This window comes from Coturnix japonica, chromosome 8 (assembly GCF_054131305.1).
Source record: "Coturnix japonica strain WE chromosome 8, WE-NBRP24, whole genome shotgun sequence".
In the NCBI taxonomy this organism is placed as follows: domain Eukaryota; kingdom Metazoa; phylum Chordata; class Aves; order Galliformes; family Phasianidae; genus Coturnix; species Coturnix japonica.
This window is the reverse complement of record NC_140670.1, coordinates 21,633,791-21,656,004: the sequence shown is the minus strand read 5'-3', so window position 1 is coordinate 21,656,004 and position 22,214 is coordinate 21,633,791. Positions and strand designations below refer to the sequence as shown.

The 22,214-nt window shown below is 42.9% G+C and overlaps 1 protein-coding gene across 11 annotated transcripts; it reads right to left on the bottom strand.

Annotated features, from left to right (window-relative positions):
* Positions 1-182: 182 nt before the first annotated feature.
* On the bottom strand, positions 183-21,897 carry OGA (O-GlcNAcase). 11 transcript variants are annotated; one of them, XM_015866953.3, is made up of 16 exons: positions 21,379-21,897; positions 18,376-18,427; positions 17,972-18,069; positions 16,562-16,692; positions 15,672-15,843; positions 14,626-14,724; positions 14,160-14,444; positions 13,448-13,606; positions 11,593-12,203; positions 11,041-11,215; positions 7,568-7,653; positions 6,594-6,698; positions 5,385-5,470; positions 5,070-5,262; positions 3,096-3,255; positions 183-2,407 (listed from the first exon to the last, which is right to left on the bottom strand). In XM_015866953.3, the coding sequence occupies exons 1-16, from the start codon at positions 21,563-21,565 to the stop codon at positions 2,271-2,273; spliced, it is 2,736 nt and encodes a 911-aa protein (XP_015722439.1). In that variant the 5' UTR covers positions 21,566-21,897; the 3' UTR covers positions 183-2,270. The 11 variants fall into 11 exon arrangements, 6 of the variants coding, with proteins under 6 accessions (XP_015722439.1, XP_085411344.1, XP_085411345.1 ...); XM_085555218.1 differs by having other exon boundaries at positions 13,421-13,606; positions 21,379-21,887; XM_085555219.1 differs by lacking the exons at positions 7,568-7,653; positions 11,041-11,215 and having other exon boundaries at positions 13,421-13,606; positions 21,379-21,887.
* Positions 21,898-22,214: the final 317 nt, after the last annotated feature.

Here is a 22,214-nt window from a genome sequence, read left to right as displayed (position 1 = left end):
CGCTGCGCTGCCCCGGGGGAGGTGGTGGAAGGGCCCGGCCCAGCTGAGCAGGGGATGTCAGACCTGGTGAAATGGCGCATTGATGGCATTGCAGCCCCACGCAATTAAAGGCGAAGGGATGTGAACCCCAGTGGGATCCTAAAGGCTTTTTTTTTTCCCATACACAAAATACACATCTCCTATTTACATTCACTTCTCAATTTTTATTCTATTTCTTGCATGGTCTCCAAATACACTTTTACAGGTCTTTTCCCCTCCCTCCCTCCCCCTTTTCCTGCTACAGATACTGTTGATCTAAAAACAGATTAACGAAAGTGGCATTCCAACCTTAATGAAAAGTCTTAACCATGAAAGATATGTCAACGTCTCACTTTACAATCCTAGAATGATGGCATCGGCCTGACATTCCCATAGGCTTATACAAGTAACTCTTAGAATAATAATAACAAAGTCATAGGAAGAGAAGACGTGGCAGCTCCTTAAAAGCCAGAAATAAGGCCACAAGCATCCTATGCTGTAATGCTGTGAATCCAGGTAACACAAGTTGACTCCATGAAGTAACAGAACAAGGAAACCTCTCCTGCTTGATAAGCCAAAGGTATCGGCTCTTTAACACACATCAAAGCTGTACAAGAACTAGTGGCATTCAGCTCTGACGTGCATGAAACCCCACGGCCCAGCCCCGTACCTCTCTCTAAACGTGAAATGAACTTGTTTCAACTTAAATATTGTCGCTACCGCGTTAAAATAATGGTTCACATTCTGCAATGGAGGAAAAAAAAACCAACCCTGCCTGTGGCTGCAGCACAAGGCTCAGCACAGCATCTCCTTACAGGCTGCAGATTGCACTGCAGCATTAATGCTGTTCACTAGAGGTTGTGTAACTTCAATGCAGCTCGTGCAAGGAACTGAACTTCCTTTGTGCACTGCTGAAATAACCCAGGGAGCAGAGGAGGATTAAGATGATGCAGGTGGAAGAAATGTGGTGCTGCAATGTTGGCCAGCTCCTCTGTGACACCAGCACTGCTGCAACTACCCATGTCACCAATGACAACGTCTCACCATCAGATCCCAACACACTGGTTCCATCACAGTGGGTAAGAACACTGAGTTTCTTGGAGCATCTATAGGCGACCATTTAAATCATGAGTACAAATGTGCTTATTGTGGTGTTTCTTCTAGAAAAGTTGTTTGATACAAATGCGCAGGACTTGAAGACCCTGACTAAGTTGAACTAGAATGAGAAGGCTTGGAAACATGGGGACTGTTCCAAGGATAGATCCCAGCCGTGGGCCAGCTCTCTCCCTCCAGCCGCCATCCAGTTCTGTGCTAATACCACCACAAGTAACAGGTTGGGCAGCCCTGAACTGCTGCTTCTGTCCCAGGAGAACGATGCTACAGCCTTGAGCTGCAGGAGCCGGGCAGGAAACCAAGCGGCACCTGAAGGAAGGATCCTTGGGATCAGCGCTCCTTACCCAGGAGACAGTTTCCAGCCCTGGACATGAGGCACAGTTAAAAAGAAAGAAGTCAGTGCTGAGGACAGATTTGCTCTCCATGGTGGTTTGACGCTATTCCAAAGTGCCGTCTTGGACCTACATCCTTTCACTTTTAAAAAGAAAAAGTTACAAAAAACCGGTAAACAAAAAGTTAGTCAGCATACGGCTACGTTTATATACACTGAAATTTACAGGTTTGTCATTGAGTGACTTCGGCCACAGACCACTGCACATTTGTCCCTACCAAAGCACAAAGCTCGAACCAATGGTCATTAGAAGTGACGATGGGTCATCGCTTTATCAACAAGCATAAAGATAGTCAAAAATAGAACTGTAACTACTTATCTTTACATTTGCTGATTGACATAAGTAATCCCTCCCGTGCCTGCAACTTCCAGTTGCTCTATGACATAGAAACAGAACTGCATCTTTACAGATACTCCCTCCTAACAGCCACTTTTCTGCTGATACTCAAACACACAACGCTGATTCAGAAGGATTCCTCCAGGAAGCTAAATAGTCCATGCAAGATTCCTTGGCACTTCACACAAGACCAGGAGAGGACCGAGATTCTCTTGTTAAAACGGTGTTTTCAGCAGCATTCTCCTCTTCCAACAAATCAGTCTGAGTGTGTGATGGGCGATTTTCGCATAGTCCCGTCTCCCAAGCTGGCTTATTGCTGCCTTTGTTCAGCTAGACCATATGAAGATCCCCACCACTACCCGCCCAGGTGTTAAGGGACTACAGCACTGGAACAGTTTGCTGTTGAGCACCTCAAAGGCTTCTTCCAAGGATAACAACATCCTTTGGAAATCCTTCCATTTTAGCGATTTCAAAACAGCCCAGCTTGCTGTAGAACTCCAGAATTCTTTTATCATCCGGCCTCACTTCACAAAAAGCCCCACGGGAGCCTGGAGAGGAAAAAGAGGGACAAAAGCAGTGAGAGAGAAATACTGTAAGAGGACAGTCAAGTACTGCGGTCCCCATCTATTTTGGCATCCAAGCCCAATTAAAACATTGATTCAATTCTACAAGCAGCACAGTACCCAAAAGAGACCAGATTTATGGCAACATAGCCAACCATTCCCTAAAGGGGCTACACACTGCAGAGATCTTGTCAGCATGAACAAACCGCATCCCTCTGAAGATCTTATTTAACATAAAAGCACTGTGAAACCCTGAATGTTGGCTCAGGAAACAGGGCACTGCAGGAAGGCACCAAATTGCGCAAAGACCTGCGAACCTCAGATGTGCAGTAAGGCAGATGGCCAAGTACCTTCCTATACTGAAGGTCTGGGTAATTATTCACCAGTGTGTATTTCCACATGTAAGAAAAAGCACCACCAGCGATATGAGCATTTACATGTTGTACAAGATGGCAATGAAAGCACACGATTTTAGCAAATAGCTCCCTCAGTTCTTCCTGCTTTCTAATTTGCAGGGTTACGGCTACAGCTAAAAGCTGCCTTTAATGAAGACAGCAGCAAAAGTTAATCATAAATGACTTCTGGATGGCTGCTTACCTCAATCTACAGTGCCAGCTATGGCAGACCTAATAGGTAATTATGACACCAGGCATTGTGAGTGCAGTAAGCTTACCATTAGCCTTTAGAGAAGACAGCAGACAGGCCATCATGCTTTTGGCCACGCTCGGATCCGTCACTTTTTTGTGGATATCAATCTTTATCAACGATGGGAAGTTGGCGAGGAATGATTCTGGCAATACTTCTTGTTCTTCATGGAAGCTTAGCATTATTTTCTGCAAAGAATATGAGAATCAGATATTCAGTCACGGTTCAGCTTTTTAGTTTCATTCGTTTTCAAGGGAGGCTGCTTTGCCCACAGTGTGCACCTTTAAAAAGCACACTTTTCAACCCCACCTGACAGTCATGGATGGCTGTAGCTCCACGTTTCCTACCTTTCAGCTTACAGCAGCCAGGAAAAAAGTTGATACTGCTTATGCAGTTATCTAGACTATTTGCCCCAAAGCCAAATCTGAAATACACTAATCAGACCTCCTGCTGGTTGCAGAATTTTAAAGCCACTACAGAGCACTGGCTCAAGTAAACAAGCTACCTAACCTTGTATAACTGAAAGCTACCATCATAACAACTGGAACTGGGGCTTCATCACACAAGGAACCTTAATGTTAGCAGGCCACAGACAGGGTTTTTTCAGGTCAAGCTCAGACACTTTACTTTCAAATCTAAAATCTGTTCTCTCCCACACTCCTTCCTTGATAGGTCAAGTCTCTGCTCAATGTTACTACTTTAGACTGGTTGAACCACTCCAGATTCAGAACCAAGCCTGGCTCTCTGGACTTTACACAGCATAATCCCACAGTAAGCATTCAGAGCTAGCCACGCTGCTATCAAGCACCAAGGCCAAGGCAAACATTACAGCATGACACTCGAAAGGCTGGATTTTTCCTTTGTGAAACAAAACATCCATTGGAGTTTAAGCCTCAAGAAGTAGTTAAGTAAACTAAGAAACAACTGAATCACGTGAGATGTCAGCACTTTGAATGAAGCGCTCTAAGAAGTATGGAACAGGAGCTTATCAAATGCAAGCAGAGACAGACTATTAAGAGATAAGAGGTCTGTAAAGGAACTCTTTACTCCATGGAAGAACAAAACCCAACAAAACTTTTCCCAACTGACCTTTAATGGCCACAGGTCCTGAATAACTTACTGAATCCTCAGAACTTTTCTTTACAGTGTCAAAAGGCCAAATGGAGGAAAATCCACAGCATCTACCTCAATAGCAAGTACAAAATCTTTACACACATGTGAACTTTCCTTCAAAATACGGACCTTCCTATGCAGGTGAGAGCAATAAACTGCACAAATGTAGAAGAGTGAAGACCTACTGTAGAATTAACTTCAGCTCCACTTCAGTAACAGAAGTCAGCTATCAGGTCACATTCTCTAGCTGCACCCAATGCAGAACACACACATTTGGAAAGGACAATATTTGCTGCAAGGCTGTTTCTTTAAACCCCTTCTACACAAACACCGTAACTGGCCAGAGACCACAGACCAAATTACCATCAGGAACTGGTGACCAGGATGCCATTCTGAACCATTTACACCTATTACATCACACAAATGGTTCATAGAGTTTAAGTGAAAAAGCAACCCAGTTCTTGATGCTGTTTTCCATACTTCAACAGATGTGGCTGTCAGACCTGAACCTCACGTGCATGAGGACACTGACATCTCACTTTGCAGAACAGAAACGGTACTTCATTCTCATCAAAATGCATTTCTCTTTAATGTTTGCTATTGATTTGAAAGCTCCTGCCACTTAGCAGTTCCAAAAAGCCTCTGTGTATTTACTGCACCAATTACTACTAAGTACACCTGGAAGATGCATTATAACACAGCTGAAGCTGACACAGTGCTGTTAGTAAAAGCAGCTGTCAGATACAGTGTTCATCATAGACAACAGAAAGTTATGAAAATCATATTACAATCATATTACATAAGCATCAGAAGAAATACAAAAGACTGCATTTGAAAGGAAGAAGAATGCAGCTCAGTGTAAAGTTCCAGTCTCATGAGTTATACCAACCTCTGCCTCAGACAACTCCTTGTCACTATTTGGTTTAGTATATTTTTCTTGCATGAAAGGGATCCAAGACATTTTGCATTTCTTAATGAAAGGAGTCACATCAACTGTTCCCAAAGCATAGCCACATATGCCATCCTCATCTTCCAAAACAAAGCAGTAATCCAGGCTGAGGGTGAGCAGACCTCCTACTAACCTGCAGAAAGAAGCAAGAAAATACAGTCAAAAGAAGGTCCCATTGAACAGGCACACACATACAGCGTCACAACGTCACCCTTTATAACCACTTCAGTCAGATCATTCATTTCTAAAACATACTTGTCTCCAATTAAGTCTGGTAAACTATGGAAAGGTTGATCAGCTCCATCAGCGTACATTTCTCTGCAGATCTTATATACAGAAGCCTAGGAAGAGAGGAGAGATCTTAAGTCACAAAACTCAAAAGTGATCAACTTTGTTTTAGGGAAACTTCATTATCAGTTCCACTTCAATTTAGTACTGACAGGACTTAAGTGACACCAAACAGAAGTACACATCTCTAAGAAAGTATTAATTCTCCCCCCCCCCTCCACCAACTACAGCTATCTCACAGTTGCCTGTCAGAAATACTGGTTATGTTCAATAGAAGGAAAAGAAAAACTGAACGTCAACTTTTGCATGTTTCTCTGATTAGAGACTAATCCTGAAGGCTGGTTCCTAAACTTTCACTGGATATCACAACTACCTCAGTAACAAGGTCAACTGCAACAAACTTAACCTGTGAAGGACTGGTACATCCTCACCCTGACATGCTTTTAGCTGCACCTCTTTAAAGAGATAACCTGTATCAGTCACATTCTAAGTTAGAAAATAAAAAGAAAGCCACATTGACTACTTCTAAGAAACCTGCTTTGGATCTGCATTAAGGCACTGAGAAGGGCTCCTTCTCAGTGAGAACACTCCTTTAGTGAGTGAGAACACTAAAGGACACACCTAGCAGATAAAGGACACATCTTCACATGACGGCTCTATCTGCCTGACTGGCTTCAGCAGCTGGGATTCATTTTAGCTGCCAGATACTTAAGTTTTAAATAAAACACATTTCAACTCTCAGCAAAAACAATCTTAAGGAACAAGAATCTTGATGTCGTTTACACTACATTCATAAGGGCTACTAACTGTTGACACAGCAAGTATTCTTCTTGCCAAGATAGTATGGACCCAAGAGACATAGGGAAAAACACTCCTCTGTGATCAAAGATTAATATAAAATCCCCAGTTCCAAAGTATCAAATGCTCCAAAACAGATTTAACAATCCCTTAAAAAGGGTGGGGTGGGAGACTGCAATCATGCTGTGGGTGTAACTGTACTGCAGCGCAGTACGTTGTTAAATCATAGGCAGATCACTTATCCTCCATTCTCCTGTAGCTTGCATTTGTTTTCTGCAAGATACTGGAAGATCTGTTTCATTAGAGGGTGAAGGGACTCGGGAGGAAGCAGTTGCCACGAAAGGAATTACATCAATGGCAAGAACAAAAAGCAGTTACCTCATCTTTGGGGAAGTAGGGTCTTATGGTGTACACCTTGGAAGTGGGCGTTAGTGGAGGCGGTTGAAAAAAGAGGTCATTTGCCCCATCGATAGGCAGCAAACGCTGTGGAAACAAAAGACTTGAAATGAGTGTGTGAACAAGATCCCAAGACTCTTGGGCGTGCAGTGCAGACTTCCAAATTAACATTTGCTACTTGCAGGCACCCCAGAAGAAGGTGGGGTTGGTAGGATTTACAAATGCAAAGACCTTACTTGAATAGAAAATATCCAATTGGTGTTTTGGAATATGCAATTGAAAAAGTACATTCAAAGCCTGCTTATCTTATCTACTTTAAAATACTTTTTACCAATCGTATCTACACTGTTTCTGTATAAGAACACAGAATGTCAGGAGGAAAGGTTTGGTCTGAAGAGGGTTAACTGGCCAGAGGAGACGCTTTATCCCAAAAGCAATGCGCTGACTCTATTTGCTGCGCGCAGAGCACCTGTGAGGGGGGAAAAGTACAGCACCTGAAAAATCCATGAACAAATTGGGATGCGGTACAAACAGGTTTTAGAACAGATTTTAGAGCATTTGCCAATTGAAATCTTTCTAATAAAATACTGCTTTATTTTGCAATACAAATGTCGGTTGCTCTCTCTCTCTTTTGCTCATGGAATTCCCATTGGTAACAAGCATGCGCGCATTGTGCAACTGCGGGCGCAGATAAAAATGCTGTGCGACCTGCAAAGAAACAATGTGAAATGTACAACTAAAGCCGCTGCGCTTCGCGTGCGCGTGGGACAGGCAGCATCTCCTTGAGAAATTACTGTAGAAATGGGAGGAAAATTATTTTAAACCAAGCTGTAAGGCTAATGGGCTTTGGACCAGAAAGCCTTCGGCAGACCAATCCTTCCAGACCTCTGATGTGTAACAAAAGGTTTCTCATAAAACAAAGAAAATGTCATTCAGTTGTGAAGTCATATTGATACCTGGAACTCTCCTGCTAGACCACCTCTAAAGGCCCAGGGTTCTTGGTCTCCACTTAAGAACTGTGCTGAAGATTGACTACGACACCCTGTTGAGATCAGATCCAAGCGGAGAACGTTACGAGAAGGGGGATTTCCTGGGTGTCTTACATGTCCAAAAAGCTAACACACACTTGTGGTAAAAGCTCTCTAACTGAGCTATAATCCAGGGCTTCAATAGAGGCTGCAATAATATTGATTTACAAAGATTTGGTGCTTGTGCACCAACCGCAATATTTCAAGTTTAGTTTCGAGTAGCAGATAAGTTTAAGAAGATGCAAGGTGACTCATATAGCACACCTTATTCAAGACCAGACCAAAGAATGCTGCCACATACAACTACAGAAGCCTGCCAGGCTTTCTGCACATTCTTCTGTCTGTCCGCTTGTGGCAGAAGCATCGGGTTCCTCTACAAAAAGAGGACATCTTAGATGCTGCTTGACTCAATAGCTACCATTACAAATACAAGCAGCTGAAGAACAACCAAATCCCATTATCGCAGCCTCTTGATAAAAACTGGACCTTTCTGAAGTCACATTTTATTAATTAATGTTTCTACTCTTGTCAGAAAACCAGGACTGGCAATATGTACAAACAGTTTGGAGCAGTTAAGATAGCCAGGATAGCTGTATGAAACAGCATTCTTACAAGAGAATAATTAGATTTACGTAATCCAGGCCATACCTTCACAGTGCCACTGGTATGTTAATAAGCTAAGTTGTGGGTTAACTCTACTTCACATTAACTAGTATACCCTGTGTGTCACAGGTAATACTAGCTCTGCTTCTTTAGCATCTCACTTTTTCCTCTTCAGGTGCATGAGAGGCATCATGGCTCCTACTGATCGGTCACAGAAGACCCATCAATGTTCTTAGCTTTGGAGTAAAAAACAGCTTTCATTAGCCATTTGACTTTTTACACTGCTGCATTAGCAAGATGCCACGGCCTTCAATAACTAACATAATGACAGCTCTGTTAGGAGGAAAATAAAAGTGCAGGATCTGGAATGGAGATTACCTGCCTGGTTTTCTGACAAGATGAGCAGCGCAAATATTCTTTTCCTTTTGTAGACAGCAGTCTAACTCCTGTTCAAGTAACAGTCCCAGATCAGTACAGACACGTGTGTTGTGCTAGTCAGAGAGTCCCAAAGAGTGCCAAGTCTGACATTCATTAGAATTTAGGAATACGTGTTCAATGCAAACTACCCTAAGCATGGTAAATATCAGAAGTGATCCAAAAGTATCAGAATTTGAATTTGGCCAGCTCCCACACCTTAGCATTCTCGCAAAAATATACTCTTCTCATGGCAATTTAGTCATTAACTTGGAAGACAACATCTGTCTCTCCTTTGAGACTACAACTTAACTAGCACTCCCAATTATTACAGTAAAGAGCTGTGTGAATGAAGAGCTGTATAAACAAAAAACATAGTTAATGCCTTAATCGCTGCGCAAATGTGACTTCAGTTCATGCCTATCACACATCTAATCTATCTGAGCTGCCTCACAGACAAAACCTGTCCATTTTAATTAATTAATGACGACGCGCTGTGAACATCTGGCGCTGTCCATCCAATAGCAGTAGAAACTTGTGCTGAAGATTCTCCCATCTGTACACAATGGGGAAGAAGACAATAAAAGTCATTAGTAATCCATAGTACTGTACAGCCACACTAATTTAAGGGACTGAATGCTAGCTGGACTTAGGAGGAGAGGTGAAAATGAACATTCAGCGGACCATTGAGCACACCATGAAAGCTAATTGGTTTGGATTTGGGCTTACCTGGCTTTACGTATGTTTATACTTGTGATAAAACACAAGCAAAGGACAAAAACATCTCCTCTCACAGAAGCACTGTCAGTTTAAGACCAATCAGCAGTGAACACCCAACACCTACAGTGAATTTTTCAACTCTCTAATGCCAGACATGGTACTGGAAAGAACAAGGTCTAAGAGAGTTGGTATCTATAAACATTTCATTTTTGAAGGCAATTCTGAAGTATTTGATGCATTTAAAGACTTGAAACCAAATCTACAGGGACATAGGGAAACTGGAAACAATTTCATTTGAAATAAGGGAATGCAACGGGTAGCTAATGAAGTCATAACGTAAGCTGGGCCCTCGATGCTTTGAGGTCACAAGAAACTGTGTTCTCTTTACACAGAGTGGGTCTAGACTTTTAAACAGACTAAGTTCTCAAAAAGAGAGCATTCTTTCTAGTTAAATGTCAACATACAGCAAGGATAGTAAAGCTGGGGGAGTGGTGTTACACTAGTCTTAAAACCATACACACTAAAGTTTTCTGCAGCATTAGGCAGATATTAATGCAGTACAATTCTGCCAAGCTCTCCTCTGTACTTTACATAAGGTAGTCCTAAAAGCTCATCTTTGTTATTCTCCATACCTGTAAGGATCACACCCACATGAAATTTTTAAGTAGGGCCTGACTTGATGACTTAACCAGTCTTCTGTGTCCCTACTTAAAACTGTCAGTATTTAGGACTAAGATTTAACAGTCCAAACACTTGCATTTGACCAAGGTCGTGCAATGGTTTACCACTGTGAGGCTTGTGACAGCTACAAAACGTGTGACAAGAGACCATCAGCTTTGCTGCCTGCTGTGTACGTCAAGCAAGTCCACAGCAAATTCCTTACAGCTGGATTGAAACCTGAAAGTAAAATGAGGTCACTAGAATTACCCAGGCCATGCTGGTGCTATCTGCCAACTTTGGAACCCTCAGAAATCTTTCAGAAAAAAACTAAAACTAGAACAAAAAGCGTTTCCAGATGAGCTTCCATCTCAGACCAAATCAGTCTAGAGAACTCCATAACTTCCACTCTCTGCCAGAAAATAATTAAAAAACAACAAAAAAAGCAATTTGGAAAGTGTGTCGAGAAAATAATTTTGCACCAGAATAGCCTTACGCTAAAGCTCGCATGCGCACAGGGCTGGGAGGATCAGCTTCCTATTGGCCAAGCCCATTTAAAGGTCACTTCTGGAATTGTTCTGTTGAAGACAGCAACAGTGTTATCAAGACAGAGCAAGCAACAGGTGGCTGATGTGGTCACATTTCATAGTGTCATTTCCAATCATATACCAGGGTACCCAAGGAGTTGTGGGGCTTAGTCCAGTGTGCATTCAGTCAAGAATAAGCTAAAGTCAACACTTACGTGTCAGATGAGATTCAAGTTTCATTAGCCCAAGAAGAAAAATCAAGGTCTCCAAAACATCCAGCAGACATCACTTAAATCCCAAAGCAAATTCACAGCAAGCACTGATTCACATAGTGAGATAAGAAAACCTTTAAAACAGGGTCAAACCTGACCCTATGTCCAAGAGCACGTATTTACATAATGCTTTGTTTTCCCCGTGGGCTAATTAAAAACACAAAAAAGATACTCTGTCTGGGATTATAATGGCTCCCAATGCACCTACCTAACCATTGCACAAAAGATTTCACCATTGACATAATACTCTTGATATCCCAGACGTAGGAGTACATATCATAAAGGATTGTTCTGTTGGCACAATTGGAGAGGCGGGTGAACATTCCCATCACCAAGCTGCACATCTCTTCAAACTTAGCTGCTCGGTTTCGCCATTCTTCTATCTATGGATGGAGGGAAAAGATCCACAAGATCAAACACTGCTTTCTAAGGAAAACAAGTACTCTAAATAGGAAGGATGGTCACACAATTCCATACGTGGAACCACTGCACCACATGGGATTCACAAGTTTCTACTGCCCTTAGAAGCAAAGCCAGTACAGAGATCACTGTTCAAATGCAGATACTCCAGTAAATTACAGTACTTATTAAAGTATAGTCAATTCCACTGGATGAACAAAAGCTATTGTCACCTGTGGTTAAGTTACATGCTACCCTTCAGCTTCTAGGAAACCTAACATCCATCTCTATTTCAGAAAACAGGCAACATTGCTCAGGATTCTGATTTAAAAGGAGAGAAACAAGCTTAAGTCACACTCACTTTTTCAGCATCCTTTCCTTTGCAGTTAACGCTGACAACACTGCTATTTGCTCTAAGCCACTGGAATTCTCTCAGCATCTGTGCACCTTTGGGCCCATGTTCATATGGGAGATAAAACAAGTCAGCAAGAAGCTGCAAGTCCTCTAAAGTCACTGGTTCTACTGCGTAGAGTGGTTTTTCATTTGGCCCAGGCAGAAACTGTTCTTTGTTAATCTGTTCGTCAGTCTGCATAGGGGCAATGTCACTACCAGAGTCCTCCTGCATAGACATCTCCGGGGACTTTGATTCAGCTATGCTCTCCTTATCAGTATCCATTGGCTTCAACTCCTCCGTCATCTTCGCTTCAGCAATATCTGTCAATATCTGGTTAGAATTCTTATCCGCATCATCTTGTTTCTCTACAACCATGTCCATCGGCTCCTCATCAGATTGCTTCTTCTCTTCCTCCTTTACCAAGGCTGGTGACTCGCTGCTCAGCGCTGCACCTTGACTCATGATGGGCTCCTGGTAAACCGTGGTGACCACAGTTGCTGCGTTTAAAGACGACGGTGCCACCAGAGGCCCCACATCCCCTACAGCAGTTTTAGCTCCGCTGTGGGCCACTTGCCTACCTGAGGATAAGAAGAAACAAATTTAAAATTTTCAATATCAGCCAACAAACATTCCAATCAGCAACTTCTGCAAATCACGGATGATTCTGTTGTCATGGCAGCCAATTATGTATAGCTTCCTTCTTGTGCTTTGCCTGTTCACATCTGTCACTGTAATTCTAACTATGAACTCCACATTTTTGCAAGCTTCTCTTTCAGATAACCAGTAAGCAAAGATTGGGAGCTCAAAAAATGAGTTAGCATGCACTGCCAGCAATATTTCTGACTATAATAACAGCTTAAAAAGCTTTTCAAGTTAACTTTTGCCCCTCTGCATCAGCTGACTTCTTATTCCTATTCAGAGTAGACTTTAAAATAAAAGGACAGAAGTTTAAATACTTCAATCACAAGAACGTCTCTAACCTGGGGAAAAGAGATATTCAAGACCCTAATGGAAAAGGTCTTAAGCAATTTGTCCTAACCAGCCCTAACTGAGCAGAGGACTTGGCTAAGGTGATCTTAAGAGGTCCCCTTCCAACCCAAATGATTCTGAGAAAGGATTCTGTGAAAGTGACACTGCTACTCCTCATCCAATGTTTCTGCCACAGCTGAGTTTTAGAGAGATCTGAAACGCTACAGTAGTTCCAAAGGATAACTAGACAGAGCAGAGCTAGGAGTCAGGAGAAGAGATTCTTCCATTCCACCAACAGCTATAAGAAAAGGCCACTCCGACCACCCAAAACCCATGTTTGAGAGAAACAGATTTTACCTCCGATCTCAAGCTCCCAGTGCTACAAGAGGAAAGGTGTACAATGCTGTAGGGAACCCAACTGGTTTCTGTAGACAGAAACTCAGAAAAACAAAGCCAGCTGAAAACAACTGGAAGAACATGGACTCTTCTGGGGCAGTATTGGTTTTGGCAGTAATTTAACACCCCCTTAAAAAAAATTCTTCCTATTCTCTCAGGTCCCACAGAAATCTAATAACAACTGCTGGGGCTGACAAGATTCAGACTCTTTCCTGTCTTAGATCAGAAATGCCAGAGGATCATCCTGCTTTGAGGATGCTTCTGCTGATCAGCTGGGTCACTAAAGGCACACTGCAGAATATCAAGCACTCTTTATTAGGGTTTCCCAAGTAAGTAAGGTAGTAAGTACTTCTACAGACTGCCAAGGATCTGTAAAATAGTTTTAATCTAAATGTAAGTACTGAACATGTAATCACATTTTCCTACAAACCCCAGAATGATACCAAACCAAGCTCACTGCTGTATTGCTGAGGTACTCCAAACTCCTGAAGCCATTCAGTTAAGGCCAACTTCAAGGCCATTTGTGGGCTGTAGAGAACATCTGTTTCAATATCTTCATCGCTCCCTTCATTTTCCAGTTTAATCTGGATAGAAACCGTACTGTCTTCAGTATCAGCTACAGAGAGAAATTTATAAAAAGTCACGTAAGTTTCATCTAATATAAAGAGATATTTTAGACAAGGCACTCAAGAATTCTGTCTTACTTCACTAAGAAGGACAAAGAATTAAAACCTAATTGGACAAAACTAAAAGCTATAGTCATTATCAACATCAGCACACAAGCAGTACAGAGAAATTAAATGTTATGATATTCAGAGTTATTATTCTGACCTGACCTGCTCCAACCCCAATGTAACCAAATCCACGGATACATGTGTCAAATACAAACCACAAAACTGTTTCTATTGATATTCCGAGATGTATCTGTAGCACATGCTATTAGACTTACATGTATCCGTGGTCGCACAGAAGATTACTTTCAGTAAATAATCTGGATGCTTGTTATTTTTTCAGTAACTATCCTTTACTTCCAGGACAAAAAATGCTGTGTGTCTTAAAAATAAATTGTAACAAATATCTAGACTAATTAAAAAACAAATAAGCCATGAAAAATCAGTGTAAGCTACATAGTTAAACACATGCCCTAGCAAAGAGGTAATCATACTTACTCATCACCACATCTTTTCTCACTCCATTCATGTTAGACTTGTACCAGGTCGCAAGTGTGTGAATAGCAACATAATTGGCTTCAAATTCACAGTTTGGATTGGTCAGAACTCCCTTTAGTCGAGGGATGAGCTCAGTTGACCGTCCTTTGTAGGGACCAAGAAAAAGCCTCTTCTGATCATAATCATTAGCATGAATGTTGTCCCATATAACTGGTGCTCTCCTGATGATCTTAGAAACTTCTTCAATGGACTCTACAGGAATGTCTTTGGATACAACTTTCGGACCTAAGAGTGAAATGAGACCATCAGAGCGCTTTGCATATGCATGAGGATTCACACTCCTCAGGTCAAATACCTGGATGTGTGGGGGTTTTTTTTTGCCTTTTATTTCTTACTAAATACTTACGATAAATTACTTTACAACACTAACACTGAATTAAAAAAATAAAATAAAATGCTACTTTACCTGTCCATAACACATCAATGCCAGGAAGCAGTTTTTCTCCTACAGTTCGCAAATACGGAGACTGAGCAACATTTGGGTAACAGAAAGTTCCACAGTATTCTGCAAAGGACAGAAAGATGTACAGATATGACAACATACCATCACCTGATTAGAGAATCCTGAAAGTTAACCTCAAAATCCCCAGTCGTCTGAATTAGAAGGGCATTACATAATGACACTTAGCAAAACATCAGAAATCAAGAGCACAGCATTTATTTGACATTGGTCAAATGTCAAAAATTTGGAAGAAAATAGAAGCCCAGGTTACTGCACACAATATGTAAGAGCATTAGACAACATTAGACTAAGTATAGAGTGCAAATAACCAAAAATCTTAAAAACAGAGCATATGATTTGTTAAAAGAAGTCTGCAACAGAACCAGAATTATTACAGACAAGGGATAAATAAAGTAGTTAACAATGGTAACACTGCTACCAGATGAAGTTCTCATTCTAACAACCCACACCAACAAACACAGCAATACTGTCTCCATTACAATGACGCACTCTTACAAGTGTTAGGTGAAGCTTAGAATTAAAAAAAAAAAAAAAAAAAGACAGCACAAAGCAATGATTGACCTTAAGAGTCATCTGGTATTTCAGATTTTCAACAAAGGCAACTCCACAATGAATGAGTAACCTTAATAAAACCAGGTGCCATTGAAAGAAGACAGCACAGGAAGTGCAGTATCTCTATTTTAAGAAAACTCTAGGAACCTAATAGCGAGCCCAGACTTTGCTACAAATCAAACTCTAGTCCTCATTTAATCTAATTTTTCATTCTTGAACCATTCCATCAAGTTGCTTCTTTGCTTGGCAATAACTTGTCAGAGATGCACAGGTTTGGCAAAACTTCTACATATAAATTACTTGAACCTTTCTTTATTCTTCAAATGACCTCCAAAATACTGCCTAAAGAGACAATAAGATATTAAATCAACTTTTCAAACAATAAGATAGTGGTTCCTATTGTTTAAGGCTGAACTAAAGGATTCATCTTGCTTTACCTGTAGGACAGAAAAGGAATGTGTCCGGTTCTCCTAGATATTGGTAAATTTCATTTGTTATAGATACTTGAGCATGAGCAAAGGAACTAAACACTTCTTTGTCTGCTGCACACATGTTGTGGTCAATATCATCAAACAGCAGGGCAAACGATCTGCAGCCAAACTGGGAAACCTAACACAAGAAACAAGAGTGAAAGTTATTATTTTTTTTAAAAACAAATTGTATCATTTTCAAGATCTAAACTATCTTTGCAACAGGATAAAACATTTTAACAATTAGGGAAAAGTACTGGAGTATCGTTCAGATTATAAACTTGTAAGAAGGAAAAGCTACGAGAACAGGAGAGAGAAGGTAGGTAAGACAACACAGGACTGTTATCTATTCTCAGTGAGCATTTATCTCTGATCCATTGCTTTGCTTTCCTCAAAGCTACTTCTAAAGACCTTCTATCTGTTCCAGTCCCTACAACAAAGTTAACTTCACTGGACAGACAGCTGAGAAAGAGTTAACTAATGCTGTAACAGCATCGGACAAAGGAAAGCAGTTAATTATGGGAACAAAAAAGATGTACATGTGTCAGATCTACCACCAAAAGATTTGTTGTGGACAAGGGCTCTCGTGTTGGAAATGCATCTTAGCATCAAGGTACTAAAATACCCTCAGGACAACATTCCAAGAACAGCCTTCCAAATCTAATAGCAGGTATATTTTTTTTAACCTAGATAATCAGTGGTCACTTCTGCAATACAACATTAACATATCCATTCAAACTGTTCACCAAGGCACCCTAGTAAAGTAAGCAACTAGTAAAGTATGCAAGAGCAAGCATGGTACTGAAGTATTTAAGTTCAGTAGGACCACAGCTGCAGGAAGCTCACATCATATTTACCTGGTCCAGCTTGCGCTTCAGTGTGGATACTTCTTTGGGATTTGAGAAAGTGATGTCAAGTCCAGGTGAGATTGCATAGATGAACTCTATTTCATGCTCACGTGCTGCTGATATTAGAGTCATCAGCTGCTCTGGAAATTAAATTCAAGTATTTCAGAAAGATTCAACAAGAAACAGCTTCATAACTTTACATAAATAATGAACTGTAGATGGCTGTGCTGTCGTAAGAATAACAAATCAAGGGATTTGCTCAAATTCTTAAAAAAAAACCTATCTCAGTGACAAATAAGGATGAAGTCTGTTGTTACAGCATCTGCATCAACAGTTCTAGAACTGCTACCCATTTTTTCAACACCTGTCACACACACAGAGACAATTCCATGTAGGACACAGCTACCTCACTACTCATACTACACGTCACTGCATCTTGCTGCACATTAAAGGGTTCTTTTTAAATATCGCAGGACAGAAGTAGTCACTTTAAGAAACAAACTATTTAATCTTACATACAATGAAGAAAAGTAGTTTGAGAACATCTAATAGTATCTGTTATTATTTGAAGTTCCCTCACAGTACCCTCTAAATTATACTTCTGTGGTGATTCACAGTGACATCCAACAAAGATTATTTAACTTCAAGTGGATATCACTTTTCCCCTCACTCAAGGAAAACAATAATCCCCAAAAGCCAGTAAGACAGTGCAGAACCTGTATAAGTCAGAGGATAGAAAGCCTTGCATCACCTTTTACACAGTCCTTTCATGTCCTGACTAGCCATAAGCTGCTTTTCTAACCTGTGCTCATGTAAAAGGCCAATTATTATTTTTTTCCCCTCCCTTTATTTTTTTTTAATGAAGCAAATCCTTCTGCTCCACCACACGGCTCAGGGGATCAAGAGCCTGAGGAAGGAACACTTCTAAACAACCTTTCCCAGGGACAGGAGTGGGAAGAAGTAATTTTAATCAGACAAAGCCTTAAAAGCAATTTTAGAGGTTATCCACAATTATAGTAAGAAGAAGCAAATCCGTGCTTGTACTAAAACTCCCTTAAATACACCTGCAGGGTATTAAGAACAGGCCTTAACACATATTTGGAACTGGCTGCTGTGATTATAAACACAAGTGCGCAGAGCAATGAGCAATCCAGTTGAACAAATCATAGGTACAACCTGGGTTGAAAAGAACCACAATAATCATCAAGTTTCAACCCCTTGCTGTGTGCAGGGTCACCAGTCACCAGACCAGGCTGCCCAGAGCCACAGCCTGGCCTTGAATGCCTCCAGGGATGGGGCATCCACAACCTCCTTGGGCAACCTGTTCCAGTGCGTCACCACCCTCTGTATGAAAAACCTCCTCCTAATGTCTCCTAAATCTACTCACCAAAAGCACTGAGTGGAAATAGAAATGATTACCTGCTTCTTCCACAGAGTACATCTCCCGCCAGAACATCCTGTGCTTGTAGTCATCCTTTGGAGCATACAGGTATGTATTCAGTCCCCACTTCTGAAGCCTATGAGCACAGAATGAAAGCCTTAATTGCAAGAGCAGACTACAGGTTCAGAAATCCTATGTTTTGTTTGGCTGGTGTTTTTAATTTACAACCCTTCATTGAAGATTGCGTTATACCATCAAGCACGCACTTGATATGGGACAGATTTGGTTTAAGAGGGACGGGACTGTGAACATGCATCTCCAGAATACAGATAGCATGTAAAAGGTGGCTCTAGGTTAAGCCTGAAAAGAATTTCTGTTCTAAGTGGAAGATCATGATGACATTACAGTGGAATTCGCTGCAGAAAGAGGAAGCATGACTTGCCTTCTAAAAAGTTCTTTCCTCTGCTCCATAACCCAAGGTCTTCCATAAAAGCCTACAGGAAACAAGATTAAAGGTATCCAGTTAGATGTTAATAACTCCTGTTCCACGAAACATAGTATTACAACCAACCGTTCTCTCATGTCCTTCCTCTAGCAATAAGCTAATTCTACTACCTTCATCATGAAGTTTCCCAAAGCAGAAAGAAAAAAACTGTAAGAAGTAAGAAATCTTGAGTATTTTGTTGACTTAATTACCCCAATTAACAGGTTTCTTGTCAAAATTAACTCAGTTGATCCCTGAGGTCACTTACTGCTACATCAATTCTAACAGATTCCGGGTTTAATTCTACTCCTCCCATTCCAAAAACATCTCACTTGCATTAAAATAGAGCATGAATTTTAAGTAAATTCACTCAGACCTCTGTGCAAACTGCCCAACCAGAAGCAGACACTTCAAACAAAGCTTCAGCCTGGCACAGCCTGTGCACAGACTGAGGACTAGAAGGACACCAACCAAATCAGCACATATTTTCATCCACTCAGTGATGAATGACACTCCTAACACCCAAAGCTCCCAAATTCCCACAGGACAACACTTCAAAATGTGACCAACATCTTCATTTTCAGAGCTGTTCACCACTGGAAACACCTGTTCTTAAAGAAGCCAGAAATGCCTTCCTACAGCCTGTCATAGTGAACGTAATTCAATCGTTCTCTACGTATTCACAAGTATTTCATTCACCCGTTAAGTGATCAAAGAACATCTTCAGAAGTTTAAAGCAGCCTGGAGCTTTCAGAATGACTGGCCTAAGACTAACTGGCACCACAAGTGGAAAAGCAGAGTAACTGCTGCTTCTCATTGGAACTGTGAGGTGACCGATTGAGGGTGGTGTAATAGAGGAACAAATGAGAGAACAGCTGCAATGCGTAAATGCCCCTGAGACTGTTTCACCCAGAAAAAATTCCTCTTTTTCACTAGTTCTTAACGCTGACTAACACTAGTCCCAGGAAGATCAGCAGCTCACAAACAGAACACGTTAACTGCAGTAACCCCTCAATACCACCTACATAAGTGTTCAGAGCACTTGTACTTTACCAGCAATGCTCCTGCTTCAGACTTAGCAGCCAGCAGCAAAAAAAGAAAGACATGGAGAACAAGACAAGTGGATGAAAGAGAAAACAGAAGAGAACGTGCTGATCAGAACTGATACAGCACCCTTCCATCTGTCACCACATTTCTTACATTACTGATGTCATCAGCTGATGACTATCCTTGGATCTCTATTGAACTAAAATTGACCTGGTTTTGTATTACTCCCTCAAGACTGTGTGTCTAAAGTCACGAGATTCATATGAAGCCAAGGATTCAGATCCCGGCTGCCACACTCTCCACCATCAAAATCCAGGCTGGCTGCCCTGGAGGATGAGCAGCATCACCGTGCATTCCACAGCTTACATCCTGTTACTCTCTAAATGGAGCACTGATGGACTGTAAGTTGTTCACATTCTTTGAGTGCATTCCCTGTATACTTGCCAGACACCTCACTCATTTTTACCTCCTCTTCCCACAAAACACCTGGACTCTGCTGTTCACTGCTTCAATTATACGGTATCTCCACGCTGTGTTAGCTGCCGCACTATGGATGTATTTATCTTTGCTTCTGGAGTTAACCAGTTTTTCTCTTAAGCCAATAATTCTCACGTTACTACAGAGGCTGCTATTTCCTCCTGCTCCCACTTCCCTCAGCCAACACAACTGCTGCTTTGTTTTTACACTCCCTTATTCCTTCTGTACACAGTTAAAGCTTAACAGATAACTCCCAGCTAATATTAGACTGCTTCACTGGGCAGGAGCCATTTTCTTGCTTCCTTTTACAACGCAGCCAAGAACACCTATATTTATAGCAGCTGCTTCAAAATATATATTCAAATGAGACCTATAATGTCAGTAAAACAGCTCCCAAACATGGTGATGGTGTACACACAGTGCTTTGACACAGTACTGCATGGGAAGGTGATGCTGTGCTCCAGGTGTATCATTCAGGAGTGTGAGGAGAAATCATGCAGTTACAATCTTTATTTCTGCCCACTACTACCTGTCTATTTCTATTCTATACTATCTGTCTCCAAAGGATATTTCTCCATAGAGAAACGTTTAATAACCTGCCCATCCACCTCCACACTGACTATATTTAAGCCCCAGCAATGCCACAAAGGAAAGGCACGAACTAGCCCTTACACACAGAGATGGATGCTGGAACCCAATGCTCTGTTTAAGATATGAACAAAAGCCGTTCTGCAAGCAGGGCAGATATTGACTTTGATAAACTGCCCATTTCGCTTCTCATCTGTTAACGCTTTTGTTCCCCTCCTGGAGAGTCATTATAGGTACCAAAATAACAGCACTCCACCGAATGTAGAGCTATTCCAAGGCAGCTAATTAAGTAGGGAACAAAAACACTTTTCTCGCTGGCTTTCAACCATCTACTTCAACCAATTCAGCAAAAACGCACATAAATTCTGTAGTTACCGCGGAACAGAAAAACAGCCCTTCTCTTCTGAAGCTTCTGGAACGACTTAAAACCTTTGAATAGAACCTCCACAACAAATTATGTAAAAGAAACACTCTATAGCGCTGTTAAATCGTTAACACTGCAGGACTGAAGGAGCATCTGATATTAATCGCATAACAGATGTCTCTGCAATCACCTATTCCCTACCCTGGTAACCAAACCTCAGCCCCCCCGGCGTTCGTCCAGCTGGGATAACCGCACGGGAGCGCTTCCCTCCCTCCTCCCCCTTTTAACACGTAGCAGCAGCCGCGCCGCCCCGGCCTCCCTTAGGAATCCTCGGCCCGCAGTGGGTGCCAGCCCCACCGAGCAGCTGCCAGGCCAGGCCGCTCCCCGCCCCCAGCTCAGGGCCTAGGGAGGAGACGGGGCCCTGCTCCCCGCAACCCCCCCAACATACGGCCCCGGGGATGTCGCCCCCCCCCAACAGCTCTCACCTTCCACCACACCGCAGAGGAAGCGGCGGGATCCCAGCGCCGTCTCCGTCTCCGTGTCGGTTTCCTCACCCCCCGGGACGGGCCCCGTGGCGGCTCCCGAGGGTTCCAAGGGAGCTCCGGGCACGGCGGCCGGGTTGGGGCTGCCCTGGGGCTCGTCCAACGCCGCCTGCCCGTCCTTGTGCGCCATCCTGCCGCCCGCCGCCAGGACCGCGCTGTGTCCGGGCCGAGCCCTCCTCCCCGCAGCCCTTTGTCGCCGCCGCCGCTTCCTGTTTACGGGGCCCTGCGCCTGCGCGGCCAACCGGCCCCAACCGGTCCTCAGCGCTCCGCCCGCTGCTCGTTGAGGAACCGAAGCGCCGCCTGCGTGGCCGGGGGAATCCGGGAACGGGCAGACGGAGCGCGGCCCGAAGGCTCAACCCGCCGGGAACGAACAACGGGCAGAGCGGAGCGAGACACAGCGGGGAACTGGCGGGCTGAGGGGAGAGCCCGCCTACCGCGCATGCGCCGAAGGCGGAAAAGAGCGCAGTGCGCACGCTCAACAGGCGGGCGGGGGGAGGGGCGAGGCCGCGGCAGCACACTGCGCATGCGCGGGCGGCTGGAGCGTGCTTAGTGCGCGTGCGCGACAGGCCCCGGGGGAGGGGAGAGGCGGCAGCGGGGCAGCGCGCATGCGCATGGTGGCAGATGGCGCATGCGCAGTGCGCTTTGTGTAGGGAAGCGGCGCGGAAGTCCAGTGTTTACTTCGGGTATGCTCATGCGCACAGGGGACGGCCCGCGGACGCGCCGCGGGTACGCGCATGCGCAACGAGCCCCCATCTCCCCCCCCAAACACCCAACAAAGG